Genomic DNA, 17,943 nt, shown 5'->3' with positions numbered 1-17,943 from the left:
GAACGTCTGTAATTTTAAAGCGTGACATGTTAGATATCTATTTACTTGGCATAACATCATCTTTCACCTTATACAAAAAAATTGGGCTAACTTTACTGTTTTTTCTAATTCATGAAACTGTTTTTTTTCCCCCCAAATAAAACGCATTTGAAAAAGCGCTGCGCAAAGACCGTGTGACATAAAAAAAAAAACTTATATAGTGTTTAGGGGTTCTGAGTAATTTTCTAGAAAAAAATGATGATTTTTACATGTAGAAGCGAAGTGTCAGAATTTTCTTGGGGGCAAAGTGGTTAAAATTGGTGTTCATAAGAAGCATCAGCTGATGCCTACCATGCCTCGCAAAAAGGAGCTCTCTAAAGACATACAATCAAGACTAGTTGCTCTGCATAAGGCTGGAAAGAGATATAAAGCGATCTCAAAGTGTTTAGGCATCCGTCAGTTGACAGACAAATTGTATATAGATGGAGACAGCCATAGGCGTGCGCATAGGGTGTACCTGGGCACACCCTAATCCCCATGCTGCCCAAGCCAAAAGTGGGACATCTGTTTAGACCCCTGATATTTCACCAAAGCCCCCCAACGTGACTCCTAAAATAATTGTAAAAAAGAAATAATAAAAAGTGATACTGTAAAAAAATAATAAAAAATAAAATTGTAAAAAAACACGTGTGTTTGAGCTTTGGGGTGCACACCCTAATGCAATAGGCTGCACACACCTTTGGAGACAGCTTAGTACTGTGGCTACTCTTTCTAGAATTGGGTACCCAGCCAAGATGACTCCCAAAGCACAATCCTCAATGAAAGGTAAAGAAGAACCCACGAGTAACAGCTAAACCTTGAGACATTGCTGGAACTGGCACACATCCCTGTTCATGAGTCTTTAAACAAGCAGGGTGTCCTTGGCAGAACTCCACGGTGGAAGCCTCTGCTCTCCAAAAATGAACAATGCGGCATGCCTGAAGTTTGCCAAAGAGCACCTTGGTAAAGTATTAGTGAAGGAAACATCATGATTTGGGCTTGCTTTGCTGCCTCAAGGCCTGGACCACTAGTCACCATCAAGGGTAAAATTAATTCCCATGTTTACCAAAATATCCTACAAGTTAATGTCAGGGTGGCTGTCCACCAGCTGAAGCTTAGTAAAAGTTGGGTGATACAGCAGGACAATGATCTTAAAGTCTCGTACACACGATTGAATTGTTGGCCAACAAAACCGTGGACTTTTGTCCGAAGGGCGTTTGCCCAAACTTGTCTTGCATACAAACGGCAAGGAATTATTGGCCAACAAACACGAACGTAGTGATGTACTACGTGGTTTTACAGCTCTTTGGCGCCACCCTTTGGGCTCCTGCTAATTTCGTGTTAGTAGAAGTTTGGTGAGTGTTGATTTTCGCTTTTCATTTTGCGCGTTTCATTTAGCGCTTTTCATTTCATGCTTTTCAGTTTGTTTCTGAAGGGCCGTTCGTCAACCAGACATGTTGCGGAATCGGAGGAGATAATGTGTTATTTATTATTGGCCTTGGAGTTATTGCTTTGACATAATTTTTTTGGTTGAGTAATGATTTGAATTGGTATATTTTTTATATTTTTGGATGCATAGAACGCACTTTTTGGTTAAGTTCTATTGGCAGATAGCGTGTCTAATTTTATTTGTTTTTTTTTGTTTTTTTTTTTAATGCACAATAAAATTTTGTTGACTGATGCTTGGCTATGTGTTTTACTTCAAATGACAATTTGGGAGTAGGCAGTTACATTTAAAAAAAATTGACAAGGGACACCAACATAGTTGTATCCTTGATCTTAAAAACTACGGGATAATTGTGTTGTGTTAACTTGCCCAAAAAAAAAAAAGAAAAAAGCATAATAATATTATTCTTGATATCACTAGAAAAAAAAAGCCTTTGAAAATTTGTTTGCAATAACTCCATCAGTATCACCAGCAAAGCAGCTTCAATTTTATTCCATTAAAGAAGAAGAGAATATGCGCTGCATTTCGTGATTTCATAATTTGCCACGTCACGAATGTTAATTCTCCATTACGAACGCTAGTTTACAAGACCGACCGCTTCTGGCTCATCCTTGCTTCCGAGCATGCGTGTTTGTACTTTGGACTTTTGTCCGACGGACTTGAGTACACACCCTTGGAAAATCCGACAACAGACATTTGTCCGCAAAAAATTTTTAAAACCTGCGATCCAACATTTGTCCGTTGAAAATCCGACAACAACTGTCCGATATAGCATACACACAGTCGGATTTTCCACCCACAGCCTGACATACACACATTTCCCTTCAGAAAATCGGATTGTGTGTATGAGGCTTTAGCATCAAAGTAAATACACCACAGACTGGCTTCAGAAAAAGAAATAGCCCAGTCAGAGCCCAGACCTTAACCCCATAGAGATGCTGCGGAATAACCGCAAGAGAGCCGACCACACCAGACATCCTACAAATGTGTCTGAGCTCAAGCAGTTTAGTAAAGAGGAACAGTCAAACATTTCTCCTGAATGTTGTGCAGATCTGATCCAGAGCTACCAAAGCACCTACTTGGAAGTCATTGCTGCCAAAAGAGGTTCGACCAGCTATTTGCGCCAAGGGTTCACTTACTTTTTCCTCCAGCACTGTGTATGTTTAATAGGTTTGTTCAATAAAGAGACCAAGGGGTGCACATACATTGTCTTGCTACTGTATATCCTTCAAAATACACCCTCTAAATTACTGAGAGTTTCTGCTTCAACAAAATTTAGCAGATGGCAAAATGTTAGACCATGTGATGGGCTGCCATAGGGGCTACCATAACCTTAACCTCTTATACTATTTATGTATAAATAACAATGAGATTGTCAGGCTAGGCGGAGTTGTGGTTTGGGTATAGGTTTGAGTTAAATAAGTCCCACAGTTCTCATCTCAGGCTTTATTAGAATCAATGCATCAGAAAGGCACAGCATAGGTTGAAGTTTGGATGTCCATCACTGGCTCCCCGCTTGTCACGGTCACCCCTGGAGGACCAAAACTGGACATCCATCATTGTATATAACAACAGATACAAAAAAATTAATCAGTGAGTCAACAATGTGTCATTCTGCATCTAATGGAGGGTATGATACGGACAGTCATTCTTGTGGTTTCCTGTCTCTGTTCTACACGGATGCCAAACCCCCCCCCCCCCCCCCCCCCGTAAAGTCTACAAAACTATTGAATATCCCATGTAAGGTCTTTCATTCCCGTGATACTCTGGAAAGAGATAAAATCTTGCGGAACTATACTTGCATTTTCTTTATTTAGAATTTACTGTTTTTTCCTGCAAAATATATATGGCGAGAGCATTCAAGATTCGATGCCATTCTCTTCACTTACATAACAAATCTCTATTATATCTACATTTCAAAATCTACATATTCATTCCGTGTTTTGTATATTCTCCTACAGCTCAGGCGGGCAAACCTATAACTCTCTAGCTTATCTTGGGCTTATAAAAAAAGGCCAAGGGCAGTGTGTAACCAATCAGGTTTTATCTTTCATTGATTAGGAGAGGGTAAAATAAAATCTGATTGGTTGCTGTTGGTTTACAGTGCTTTGTACATCATGATTGTGCTCTGTGAGCTGCATGTGTTCCCTTTAGCAGTGCGGTTATGGGGCCACAACCAGATGCATGTTTATGGTGTGCCATTGCTGTGGCCTATGCAGATCAAGAGCCTACATGCCTAACTCAATGGGAGACTTCCCTAAGGGACCCGGCGGTGCCTACTGTGAACTGACAGTAGCTGACCTAGTCACATCTACTCTTGCAGGCCTGAAACCCTTAGGCAGTAAACAGTGGCAGAAGTGGAGCCTCTACCCTCCTCTCCAGTCTGGTTCTCAGCCATCAGAAATTGACACTGGTAGGTAATGTGCAGCTTTCCATCAGCAATGGAACTACAAACTTGAACAAGCTCTGTCCTGTTGTGAGATTGATTTAGGAACAAAAATAATAGGATCTGCTATTAAGGCAGCGCCCCGTCTGCTTTATATTTACAGCTTATTTTTAATGCAAAAGGCCAACAAACAAGAGTAAGGAGAGATGGGTTCATGTTTCTTAAACAATAGGGAGTCTTCTGACTCCTCTAATCTTCCCCTGCAACCGTTCCCCCCTACAGTATTCAGTCAAAATAGGAAAATCACAATTTGTACCTTTAAAGGCTTGGTGTGACCCACTTCTTCATGTTGCTCTAGGGCGGCACAGGCCCGTAAATGTCTTTTTTTGTATACAACTGGTTTACAGTGAATGATGCATAGTGTGTGTGACTACCATTTTCAATATCCCTATACATTGTGTTCACTAACAAACACATCTAAAGGTTTTTTGAATTTATCCAAACTCCCTGCTGACACCACCAACTGTGGAAAGGAATTCCACATCCTTACAACTCTGATTGTAAAGAACCCTTTAAATAGTTCAAGTTTCAAGTGCTTCTCGTCCAACATCACTGTGTGGCCACGTGTCTTCTTTAGAGACATTAGGTTAAATAGTTTTCTTCTAATGATACAGTTCTCATTTAAAGAATGGGAGGTCATATCCTCTCTTAAGCATATATTTTCCAAGAAGAATAAGTTTAATATGTGTAGTCGTTTCTCATAACTGAGCTCCAGCTCCCTCATTTTGTTGCCTATCTCTGGACTCTCTCCCGTTCAAGCACATCCTTCCTGGGGGACTGGTGACCAGAACTGGATGGTATACTCAAGATGTGGCTAAACCAGAGTTTTGTAGAGTGGTAGAATTATAGTTTTATTTCTTGAGTAAATTGTACAGTGTAAATCAAAGCTTTTTATCACAGCACTATAAACCAGGATGTGAATCGGACCTGGTTAGTGTCTGATGCCCTGATCTATTGGATTCAGGCAAATCAGTCCCATCTAGGCTTACAGGGTCCAGTACAAGAGCACTAGTGGAAGTCTTGTAACAGACCTTGGATATTTTTAAATTTGCCCCCAGGCCCTTTGCCTGTCCTGCATTTTGGCCCTGGCCGATCAGTGGTTTCCCACAAACATGATATGATCAGTAACAGTTGGATAAGGAAATGATCATATGTCACGTGTCACCTACCCGTGGACAAAATCAGCGACTCAAAGTGGATTTTCTTTTGTGATGATCACAAACATAAGGTGCTAGGAACTGTATGGGTATCAGGTAAACATGGTCAGCCAAAGCAATTGTGCATGTTTCACATTTCTCAGTTGAATGATTACACTGTAATAGTATTTACTTACTGCTATGTCGGGTCTCTAGATAGACAGAGCTATCCAACTTAGGAAAAGATTCAAAAAGTATATTATTATATGGTTACCTTAGAGATAAATTAAATTTCTGTTTAAAACTATTAAATGCTGCTTGCTGGTCACTTCATAGGGAATGCATTTGAGTAATGGCCGCATAACCGCATATATTTACATGAAATCTAGCAGGAACTAGCCACCCTAACATGCAGAAACAGCAAGACCATGGGTCTCCAACATCAGTCAGCTTGTGAGCCAAATGACAAGTCTCAGAGGGCCACACAAATAAAAGTCTTAGTATTTTAAGGGGCCACTCCATACAAACATTGTTTATACCTCTGTGAGTTTCTATAATCTCTAGACTTGAGTTCTCAGCTTCACCCACACGCTGCAGGCATTATGAAGGAAGGTGGCTTTTCCTACTGGCTTCTTAGTCATATACAACAAAGCATGCAGCAAGGTAAGAGGGATGCCAAAATAGAAGTGCATTTAGCTGGTAATGATTAGCAGGTTATGTACACAGCCTTCAAATGCTAAAGCAGCTCAAAACAGTGCACAGCAATGCAATGACAAAAAAAAAAACACCTGCTTTAGCTTTCAGCTACTTTGACCAAGCTTTTGAAGCATGTCTAAGCTAAAACAATACAAAGGCATCTCATGTCTGCCTCTATGCAATATTATGTTGTTATGTGTTTAGCAGCTTTAACATTTAGGGGGCATTCACACCTGCGAATACACCCCATCTGCACCCTACAGGAATTTTTGTAGTTATCTGTGATAGCCAACAGCCTCCCATTTCTTTTAATTGGGCTCCCTATCACAGCTAACCGTGTCCATTCTCATGTAATCTTTCATACAGCGACTGCATGCGAGTGATTGGCCCTGGACCTTAATGTGGGCACAGTTAGTTGCGGAGGCCAGCTGCTAGGGTGCATTCGCAGATGTTAATACACACTTAAAGTCCATAAACTTAAAACCAATTCATTAAAGGGAAACTCTACTTATCAGTGAGTGTGACTTTTCTTATGACTACACTGCGCATGATCATGCTTAGGAGTCAGTTTTAGAAAGTGTTTGCTTTCATCATTAACAAACAAAAATAAAAAATTAGGAATCTGCAATGAAGTTTGCCAAAATCCTTGCAAAATAGATAGATAGTTCATCTGTGGGGCTCTGCTTCTTTTTTTTTTTTTTTCTCAACAAAACTGGAGCTTCAACCTTAAATGATATAATTTAGGCATCCTCTTCTTTCAAACATACTGAATGCATACGATGCAGCTATGTGGTCTACAAGTACTGAGCCCCTACCATCATAGGTAACTGAAAACCGCATGTGGCTTCCAGGCAACTTTTTAGGGACCGCTGTCTTGTGCTAGGTCTATAGGTTGCCTGAGCCTTCTCTACATTACTGGTGCTCTGTCTCTTTAATTGTATTATGCTTCTCTAGGCCAATCAAGTGTAAAACTTACAGTGTGCTCACGTTCCATTAAGCATTTGACAAAATAATGTACTATACTTATATTTCTTTTTACAGTTTAAAATGTACATATGTACAAAATATGTGTCTACATCTTTAAAGGATCTAATTTAGGCAAAATAATAGATTTTCAAATTTGGCTTTTTAGAAAATAAAATATGGTACCATGCTTTGTTACAATACAATGTATCTATTCGCAAGTGGTGATTTATGTGCATGCATCCAACACAACTGACCTCAGTGGCCTTGTGCATGGAAAACAACATGGCCGCCCGGACCTCCCACTATACAATGGCTGCTTAATGTCATAAATTTAGACTTCTGGTCTACAGAGTAAGTGATTTTATACCTGACGTTAAAAATTCAGTCATGCATAAGACTTCTCTCTTTGCAGAGTCCGTTGAGGTTGATTTTTACAAACTTAAAGTTTTGGGGCTTCCTTTAGTCCTCGGGAAGGGGGATAAATGTAAATAAGTGTCAGGAGCCTCTTTTGTAAAGGCGGAGGTCTCTGTAAACAGCAATGATTCCTGGTCCTTTATTACTGGATGATGGGGGAGCACTGACTCTCAGTCCAGCAATCTGAAGCCGATTTCCCATGATGAAGATTGATGCTTTACCTAGATTGATGTTTCCCAGAGCTGTCAATATAAAAAAGCGGAGTCATACTTTATTCAAATGCGATGTATTTATGTTCACAACATAAAGAATTAAAGGCAAATAGGTAAAGTGACAGGTTCTTTTGCTAAACCAACCCCCCACTCATTGATGCTCACTCTGCCACCCATTAAAACTTACTCCCCTGCTGCTCCTTTTATTTGATAAAGTCCTTGGAAATCTTTAACAATTCTGGGTATGGGGGATGTAATGCTCAGGCCTGAGTGTCCAATCGCCAGGATTTAACACTGTCACGTCGGGGTGGGGGAGGTCATTAACCCTGCGTAAGCTCAGACACAGGCCAATAGGATGCTTACACAGGGATTAGACACAGGGCAAGGTAAAAATGAGAACCTTGAATGGACTCAATGTAATGCCACGTACACACGGTCGGACTTTCCGGCTACAAAAGTCCGACAGACCAAATCCGGCGGACAATCCGATCATGTGTGGGCTTCCCCGGGCTTTCAGCTGACTTTTCCAGTCGCAAATCTGACGTACTTTAGATTTGGAACAGGCTTCAAATCTTTACGTCGTAACTCCGCCGGACCCAGAAATCCGCTTGTCTGTATGCTAGTCCGATGGACAAAAACCGACGCTAGGGCAGCTATTGGCTACTGGCTATCAACTTCCTTATTTTAGTCCGGTGTACGTCATCACGTACGAATCCGTCGGACTTTTGTGGGAATGTATGTAGGCAAGTCCGTTTGTTAGAAAGTCCGCCGCAAGTCCGCCAAAAGTCCGTCGAAAGTTTGTCGGACGGGCTGTCGGACTTTTGTAGCCGAAAAGTCCGACCGTGTGTACGCGGCATTAGGCTTTCTTGTGTGAATCTGTGCAGGGAAGCTGATTGTTGGGTTAAGCCTCTTACACACAGGCCGAATGCCGGGCGACATCGGGTGGTTCAATAAAAACCATCCGACATTCGGCCCGTGTGTGTGCGTCGGTCTGATGGAAGCTGGCTTCTGTCGTAAAAGCATGCTGGAAAACCAGCAGCGGATCAGCTCCCAATGACTGACCAGAGCGTTCTGCCGGGGGGGGGGGGGGGGTAACAGAACACAACAGGTCAGCGGGGGAGAGCGCTGTAATAATGTCGGATCATTAGTACAGCGGCTCCGATCGGAGCTGACAGTTTTTTTTCCTTCAACTCGCTGGGATCAATGGAAGAAAAATCACAGTGTGTACCAGGCTTTAGAAGAATTACTGGCCAGCAGTATCCGCATGAGCGATCATGATAAGCATATCTTGAAGCCCTGATGAAAGGGGAGTTTCTTTGACTCCCAAAATGTGTTGGCTGTCTTTTAGCACAATATCAATAAATTAATTTGGACTCATATCTTTTGATCTGGTGCTCCTTCCATGTATCCTCCTGATTTCTGGTAATTTGCTGGAGTACCCACTGGACTAGCCTTGTTCATCGTTAGCATCCTAACCTGAGCCAGTGGGCTCTTCATATGTTTTTGCTTTCTCATTACTTTGTATAAACTCATATCAAAGTCCCAGCACCTCTTGGATGGCTTTTATTCATTGGAGTCTTTAAGGCATCTGTCCATCTAATCAGTTGAGGACAAAGTCACCAAAGAGCCCTGAATAATGTTTACTAACCCAATGTTCAAAAGCACTTATTTGCTGTGTAGAGATAGTAGGTAGGTAGCCTTGTGACAAGGTGAACACGCTCATGTTTAAAAATGTTCACCTGAAATCATAATAGTGACCCCCCCCCACACACACACACACGTGTCAAGCGGTATGGAAGAAGCATTCCGCATGCTTCAGTGCTGGTGAGGCAGGTAGTAAAGTGGACACCACTTAGATATTACAAAAAAAAGGAGCATGATTAGGGTATAATGAGGAATGCCTCCTGCTTCTCATTTGCCCTAGTAAATTGCCAGAGTGCATCCAGCCCTTGGGCCCAGAGAGTCCTCATGTAGCTGCCCAGGTTTGTCCGCTCCTGCACCCATTGGTAATATTTTAGGGCTGGTTAGATATAGCCTAATTAATGCCTTCAATGGGATTGTAGTGTAGACTAATTAATGTCTACAATGGGACATCAATGGGGCTGCCTGCACAGGGAAGCACAAAACACCTGTGCATCCCCATGCAGGTAAACAAGGCCCTGCACAGGCATACACTTTAGTTTGTCCTACGTAAACAAGTCCTAATAATAAACTTTTTTAATTTGCCCTTCTTTGGTCATTTAAATATAGCATTGAAAGTATTTTGTTTTATCTGTTTAGTTATTTGAAGAAAAATCTTCCAGAAATCCAGTGAGCTAATAACTTCCTCTACTGCTGATTGCTTTCAGTTAGCATTGTTAGAGGTTCTGTACAGAACACCTCCAACCCATGTTATGGAAAATAGGGGAGGGGAGGCCTTGTGTAGCCCTAACACACTTTCTGTCCTAGGAAGGTAATGATGCTTCTCCTCAGATATAAATATATTTTTTTACCACACACACCCAACCACTGCTGTAGCGTCAAGGGTTGCAATGGTGATCTCACCCCATGCTCCAGCAGGCCGTGCGGCCTCCCTGTCACATTCTGTTTTACACTTGGACAGAGGGGACAGCATGTACAGGAACCGATCCACTCCATTTTCCTCCTGTAACCTCTGAAAGCTGGATTCTCCTCTCGCTCCCGCTGGTATTCAGTGGCTGCAGGAGCAAAATGTTCATTATGCTATTCAAAAAAAGGTCTTGGAAATTCTTAACCATTTCATTTCATTGTGGCCTGCTACCAGTTACCAAATCGCTTAGAGTGTTGGTAAAGTCTTGTATTTTTTCTATTAAAATAACAAACATGTTATACCTACCTCCTATGTGCAGTTGGTTTTGCACAGAGCAGCCCGATCCTCCTCTTCTCGGGTCCCTAGCTGGAGCTCCTGGCCCCTCCTTCCTGTTGAATGCCCCCACAGCAAGCAACTTGCTATGGGGGCACGCAAGCTGAGCTGCAGCTTTGTGTAGCCATTTAGACACGGAGCTGCAGTTTGCCCCCCCCCTCTCTCTCCTGACTGGCTAACTGAGTTTGATTGACAACAGCAGGAGTCAATGGCGCCACTACTGTGCCAATTAGGAGAGACAGTCCCGGATGGCTGAGGCATTCGTGGACATCGCTGGATAGAGAAAGGGCTCGCATAGAATGCATTAAGATGAAAAACCTTCTGACTTTACAACCCCTTTAAGTGGCCTTCGCTCTTCAAAAGGTTGAGCCCCCCTGCTTTAAGGGCTTACTGTACAGCAGGCATGTTAACTCCCAGGCTACCCCACATATGTAACATTCAATATTTTATTGTCAAGCAATACAGCAATGCAGGAAACCTAATGACATAATCTGGGGACTGTTACTGCTGACTTTATATGAGAATCCTAGCTGTTTTAGTTATCCAAAGGCTTCAAGAGTTACTGACCCAGTACAATTATGCAAATCAGACTTTCTGACTTTGCTCTGACGTAGCTTGCAGAATGTTTGTTCCAGGTTGGTGACATGGACTATTCTGCAGCCAATGACAGCTAGTTCGCTAGTATTTTTTTTTTTTTTGCAGCCTCCATACCTCATTCAGTATAGGCAGGTAAGATACGATCTAAGATATTTTAAAAATAAATGTCCAATAGAGCCCTAGGACAAGTTCCCACAGTCCCTACCCGTGCGCTCTGTTTGCTGGGCTTCTTCTCCTCGTCAGGAAGTGGTGGCATGGGATACGGGTATTTCCTGCTAGAGGCAATGGAACCAGTAGATGATGACGGAGACTTGGCAGGAGACAATGTTCTGTAATAACAAACACACAAAATAACATGACATAGTTGGTGGTAGTAAACTGCAACCCACCCAGGGTCAGATATAAATGATGGTGCACAGGAACATGGCCAGGTTTTGGAACCCTAAATGGTGCCAGTTCCAACCTGGGCACATGTCATCGCTTCTGACATCACAATGGTCTTGAAACATTGTTTGTAAAGAACACTTGCTTTCCATGTTTTATGTCCAGCTGGAAATAGCAGCATAGATGTTAAAAATGTAATGAGTTGTTCCGGGTCAATGACCTGCTGGGAAGATTTACCCTCCCTTTCGGTTCTGGTGACAGTGGGACAGGAAATAGAAAAAAATTACCAGTTCCTCCAGGGCAGCACACACATAAGCCATGAAGATGTACCAGAAAAAAAGTGATAGGAGGTAATGAAACAGGTTTAAAAGTTCTTAACAGTACACAACTTGTAAAATGTTTTTTTTTTTTGGTGGGTCATTTACTACTGCACTGACCACACGCACGATACGGTCCACCCTAAGGACATTGTCTTCAGGGGGTCCTCTTTTAATTATCATTCCACAATGCCTTTAATAGCCTGTTTGGGTCCCCTCAGTCCTTAAAAGTGAGTCTATACTGATGAAGCTACCCACTCGGAGGAAAAGAACTTTTATGCGAATTGTTTCAGTGCCCTATATTTACTTGTCTGTTAATGGTTTTCATGGATATTTTATTGCATCCACTTAGATGGATTATCTTTGTAATCTTTTACAACATGTTAATAAAAATATATTCAACCATAAAAGTTCTTAACAGGACTTCAGTATTAAATCCCAGCTGGAAAAAAAATCCTGTATGACCCCCACCATATAAAATGATGAACTATAGGGTGCAATTTATTAACAGCATAATCCTGAATTTTGCATCATTTCACCATGCATTTTTTGTTTGCAGACAATGTGAAACACATTCATTGTAGTTGTGAATGTTTTTAAAGCATAAGTCCTCCTTTGTGCCTGCCAAATAATGTCCTTAGTCTGCAATGACAGAGAAGACATTACTGAACTGACTGCAGCCTGTAGGGTTCCACCTCCACCAATCAGATTCAAAGTTCATCATATGGAAAATACTTGGATGTGATTTGTGGCCGTGATGAAATACGCACAGTTCTTACCACTAATCTCAGACTCATATCAATGTATGTAAACCATGGGTTTAGCCGCAAGTTCTACTACAGCAAGCCTTTTTTTATAGGGCCTGTGTCAATAGGTTTTGGGCTTGTGTGGATGGCATCAGTTTTACACCAGGTTGAGATCCTTCTGAGACCCTTCAGAATTCTGCTAATCAATGCATTTGACCTGTGTTTGAATTACCTTAATTGGGTTTTGTATTCCCATAGAATAGTCTTGACGTGCCATTCCCCCAAATTGCAAGGGTTTAATGTTTGTTGGGTCTAGGGGTAGAAGATTACACTGTAATACCTACCTTATTTCTATCTATGGTAGGCTTCTGGTGCTCCAGATTGTCATCCTCACATACAATGCAGAACTTTTGGTCTTGTATTGTACGTGATGACATCACAGTACAACCGCTGGTAGGATTGTGAAAGAGAAGACGCTTCAGGGGAGCAGTCACACAGAAGCCTGCCAGAGTGAGGAATAAGGTGAGTACAGTTTATTCCTCTACCCCTAGACCTAAGAAGTATTTAATCCTTTCAGTGTTTCTAGGTTGGCTCCAGTTCAAGGGTATTTTTTGTTCTGGTGCCCAGACTGGGGCTTTAAATCCTTCCATGACTTAAATCTGTACACAGTTGGAGTGTTTGAATCTGATTGGATGTTATGAAGCATTACAGACTTGCCTTCCTTCAGACACGTGGACAGAATCGAGTAACAGGATCAGGACTAATAACATACTCTAAATTCAGTGAATTTATTCAGTCGATTTATTTTGTACATTCCTGCTCTCCGATTCATATTTACTTTAAAAGGCTGCAAAGGTGGACTTATCCTTGAAGAGTGTATACATTGCAAATGATCAAAGCAGAGCAATAAGCAGAATGTGTGTGATGCATTTCACCCATGCTTCTGTCATCAGAGCAACACAGTGCATTTCTATGTGAGAGAACATGCAGAGAATGCAAAATGATATTCCAATTGCTGGCATTCCACATGTACAGTATGTGTTTAAAGTGCACCTGTCGCTTCGGCACAGGTAAGCATTTTGAGGCTAAACCAATTCTCACATAATTACGGGCTCACCAATTCACTAATAACCACTGACATCATCTGGATTGTGTGTGACCACTACAGAAAAGGGAAGGCATGTCTGTAGCAACCAATCAAGATACTTTGGATAGAGTGGGGAAACACTGCCCCGATGTCTGCGGCCCTGCTGGGGACACTGTCTCCAGGAAAATCTTACAGGTGCAGCTAAATCTAGCAACATTTTTTTTATTTTAATGAGCTAATCCTAGAACCTCCACTAGGTGTTTATTGCTGTGTCCCATTGGAGATTTCCCCTCACTTCCTGTCAAAGTGACAACATTGTCATCCAGGTAGGAAGTTAAGAGGAAATTTCCTCAATGGAGACAAGGACAGAAATAAAAACTTCTAACTGACTTGTTCTACTTAAATGGGAGCTAAAGTTACCTTTCCTTCAATGGTCCCCATCCCTCCCTGGCATCTTCTCCTGGGTGTCAGTGTTCGGCCATCTTCATTGGCCACCGCAAGATGACATCACTCCTGCGTATGCACAGGAGTCAATCATCCTGGCATGTACGTGCAAGTGCAGCTCAGTTGACAAGCTGGAGAAGGCAGTGAGAAGGCAGGTGGGTGTATTTTATTGCAGAAGAGACACTGTATGTCTCTTCTGCAATAAAGAACCTGCCTTCTCACAACTAAAAACATATTTTTGTGTGGAATGATACTTTAATTTTTATTTTCTTGCTCTAGACCAGGGGTCTCCAAACTTTTTAAACAAAGGGCCACTTAACTGTCTTTCAGACTTTAGGGGGGGCTGGACTGTGGTCAGTGGGAGTATAAAAAAATTACACAGTGCCCGTGGTCAGTAGGAGGAAGAATTGTGCCCCATAATGGGTATTAGTAATAGGAATAATGCCCCATCTTTGGTGTCAGTGAGAGGAATAGTGCCCCTACGCTGGTGTCAGTGGAAGGAATAGTGCCCCATCGTCTGCATCAGTTAGAGGAATAGCACTTTATATTTGTGAGAGGAATTCCCAAGGGCCGGATAAGGACATTCAAGGGGTTGAATCTGGCCTGTGGGCCGCAGTTTGGAGACCACTGCTCTAGACCAGTGGTTCTCACCCCTGTCCTCAAGTACCCCCAACAGGACATGTTTTGGGTATTTCTCTTAGATAAAAAAGCTGTCCAAAACACCAAGCCATTGACTCTGATTTAAAGCACCTGTGCAAGATAAAGGAAAACCTGCAAACATGGCCCCTTGGGGGTACTTGAGGACAGGGTTGAGAACCACTGCTCTAGACAAACAGTCTAGTCAGTCTTGTCAACTCATCTTAAATCCAGGGAGTCATCCTTGTTTTTACTCCTCTCTTCTTGCAGGATGTACAAATGTCCCTTGATTCCTCTGACTCACCAGACACTGAAACCTGCTCACTTCTCAATGCCCTGGGTCTTGTGAGAGAGTCCTGATACGGTCATATGTGTAAAAGGAGGTTAATTTTCCTAAAAAAGGTTTGCAACATTTACATAAAAACCTTGCTTTTAAAAGCCAAATCTGGCAAGTTCCAAAGTATGATAATAACAAATTACTGAGAATTACACCCAGGGGGGATGTAAACCCAAAGTGTCACTAAGGTTGTAGATCTGTAAAATGACCACAGTGTTGTACTCCCTTCCTAACCCCCCCCCCCCCCCCTCCGGCTTAGCCACTTTTTTAAAAAGTTCTAAGGTTTGGGTTTTATGTATGCATGCCCAGTGCATATTACCACTTCTCAATGCCTAGAAGAGATTCTTGCCATCTGTTTTTATTGAGAAGTGCACTTTACAACTGTGTATGTCACACCCCCCTTTAATGGTTTAGCCTTATCACCCTAATAATTGTTCTCCCAAGTTGACATCTCTGTAACAGTAGCTAGAATCTGATTGGTTACTATGAACAACACCGACCCTTTCTTCTTGGCACATCCAAGAGAAAAAGGGGACTAGGATTGGGGCACATTGTTTCCTAATTTGCTGCATTTTGGTAATCTCTGTGCCTCTGTGATGTCACCAGTTCTAGCAAACGGACAGGCTAATCCTGAATTTAGCACACAAAATGGCCGCCTTAACTGTGGTTAAGCGAAGAACACAGCAAAACCTCACAGAATCCTAAATAAATAAACTGTGCAAAGTGTGTGCTGAAACTGTCTGTCTCGCTTCTCTAAAGAAAAAAAGACGGCACCCTCTTCAAAACACAAACATCTTACCCTGACTGTCCATGGCAGCTTTGTTAAAAAGTAAACTTTGATGGAATATTTTTCATCCCTTTCATCAGAAACATGACATAAAAGCAAGCTATGTTATGTTACTATTATGTTGTTGTTAAATGTAAGCATGCTTATTTGCAGGGTCATGAAATAAATACAGGTTTGCTCATGACAGTATTACATTAATTACATTCATTTATTCTTCCAATTTTATTTGTTAATCCATCAATGTCTTTTATGGTTCATTATAAAATGGTACATCTTTTATAATATGATTTTAATATGATTTTATTCATTTTTATTCATATGTACATAAGGACACAAAGCTTATCTTTTTTTTTTTTTTTTTTTTTTAGCCCCGATGAAGAGGGAGTATTGTCGCTTTTGAAATGCGTTGGTTATCTTTTATGGTTAAATTGTGATCTATTAAAAACCTTGTTGGACTCTTTACCCTTATCGTTTGGCACACATTTATGTAGGTTTACAATAAAAGCAAGCTATTTATTTCCAGTCACCGACCAGCTCAGACTAAAACAAGGCTGACAGTGACCGATGGTTTTCAGTATCTATATGTTGTTTTTTAAAAACAGAAATCAGTCAAAATGATCACATTGTTTTATAGATCTTGTATGTTAATTAAGCTGCAGAAAGATGCAAATGATTTACACATCAGGAACCATTAGTTATTCTTAGCTGCAGCTTGGGCAGCGGACCTGGTATGATCTGTGCCAGGCCACTTACTGAGAACCTCTAAAGTTAGAAATGTCAATTGCATTAAAATCCAACATCTGCTTTTGCAATTAAATAAAAATATAATTGCCCCATATCATCTGCTGTCCGAGCCCCCCTGTGTGCCCCTTTCCCCTGCAGTGCTGCTGGCTTCCCTCCTCTCCTCTCCCACCGGAAGCTGTTGCGGGCACACAGGGGGATGTTTCAAGATAGAGAGCAGGGAAAGGGGCCGGACAAATATGTCATTTACTGGCCCCTTCCTTTCCTGAATCAACACAGTGAGCGATTGCTACCAATAATTCCTGTGTCCATTCATCACTGGAGCAATGCAAACTGTGTTTATTATGCTTCAGTTTGTGAATGAGCAGGAAACTTCGGAGCACTTGCTATTCGTTCATCTGTATAGCTGAGGCTACAGAGAAAGGGACTGATAAATCAATGTCTTCAGTCACTTTTGGACAGGGGAAGTGGGCGCTGTCCGGTAGGCTGAATGCAGTGCAGCATCATACCAGCCTTTGCTCACAGGTGCATGCCTAAAAGAATGGTGCTCGTACAACATCACAAGGGCCATTTTCTGCCCACCACAGAAGAGAACAAGCTGGAAGGAGACCCCCATCTTGTCATGTGACTGGGCACAGGACTCCTGGAATTAAGATATATGTGTTGGAAAAATTAAAAAAATAGAAGGCTGGAAGGAGCTTTTAGAGCTAAACTTTAGGTAATTAGTATTTTACAAAGCTTCACATTGAATGCTTATAAAAGGAATGCATCTCTTGTTACTTTGATGCTATCTAAAACAGTTCATAGATGACGCAATTTTTTTTGACCAGCTAATGCCGATGTACGTCGGCAGAATGGCACTGAAGGGCAAAAGGGCGTACAGGTACATCCCCTTTAAGAAGCGGCTGCCGCGTTCTCCGTGAACCGTGGGTCCCGTGGATATCCGCCGGGTGCCCGCGATCGTGTCACGGAGAGGTAGAACGGGGAGATGCTTTTGTAAAGAAAGCATTTCCCCGTTCTGCCTAGTGACATGACAGAGATCACTGCTCTCTGTCATCGAGAGCAGTGATCGCCGTCATGTAAGTTATAGCCCATCCCCCTCATAGTTAGAATCACTCCCTAGGACACACTTAACCCCTTCATCAGTCCCTAGTGGTTAACCCCTTCACTGCCAGTGTCATTTACACAGTAATCAATGAATTTTTATAGCACTGATCGCTGTATAAATGACAATGGTCCCAAAATAGTGTAAAAAATGTCAGATGTGTCCGCCATAATGTCGCAGTCATTAGATCGCCGTCATTACTAATAAAGAATAAATTTATAATAAAAATGACATAAAACTATCCCCTATTTTGTAGACGCTATAAATTTTGCGCAAACCAATCAATATACGCTTATTGCGATTTTTTTTACCAAAAATATGTAGAAGAATACATATCAGCCTAAACTGAGGAAAAAAAATGTATGTATATTTTTGGGGGATATTTATTATAGCAAAAAGTAAAAAATATTGCTTTTTTTTTCAAAATTGTCTCTCCTCTTTTTTTGTTTATAGCGCAAAAAATAAAAAACGCAGAGGCAATCAAATACCACCAAAAGAAAGCTCTATTTGTGGGAAAAAAAAGGACGTCAATTTTGTTTGGGTACA

At 41.6% G+C, this 17,943-nt stretch overlaps 1 protein-coding gene across 6 annotated transcripts in view; it reads right to left on the bottom strand.

Annotated features, from left to right (window-relative positions):
• Positions 1–2,896: 2,896 nt before the first annotated feature.
• ADAM22 (ADAM metallopeptidase domain 22) overlaps positions 2,897–17,943 on the bottom strand; it is a 419,533-nt gene continuing 404,486 nt past the window's right edge. For all 6 annotated transcript variants that reach the window (XM_073629692.1, XM_073629695.1, XM_073629694.1 and 3 more), the window contains 2 exons: positions 11,019–11,142; positions 2,897–7,365 (listed from right to left, as the gene is read on the bottom strand). In XM_073629692.1, coding sequence (XP_073485793.1) covers positions 7,345–7,365; positions 11,019–11,142 — 145 coding nt within the window. In that variant the 3' untranslated portion in view covers positions 2,897–7,344. The remainder of the gene's footprint in view (positions 7,366–11,018; positions 11,143–17,943) is intronic.

Source organism: Aquarana catesbeiana, linkage group LG05 (genome assembly GCF_042186555.1).
Source record: "Aquarana catesbeiana isolate 2022-GZ linkage group LG05, ASM4218655v1, whole genome shotgun sequence".
Taxonomy (NCBI): domain Eukaryota; kingdom Metazoa; phylum Chordata; class Amphibia; order Anura; family Ranidae; genus Aquarana; species Aquarana catesbeiana.
The sequence above is the reverse complement of the archived record's forward strand: the minus strand, read 5'-3'. Positions and strand labels throughout refer to the sequence as shown.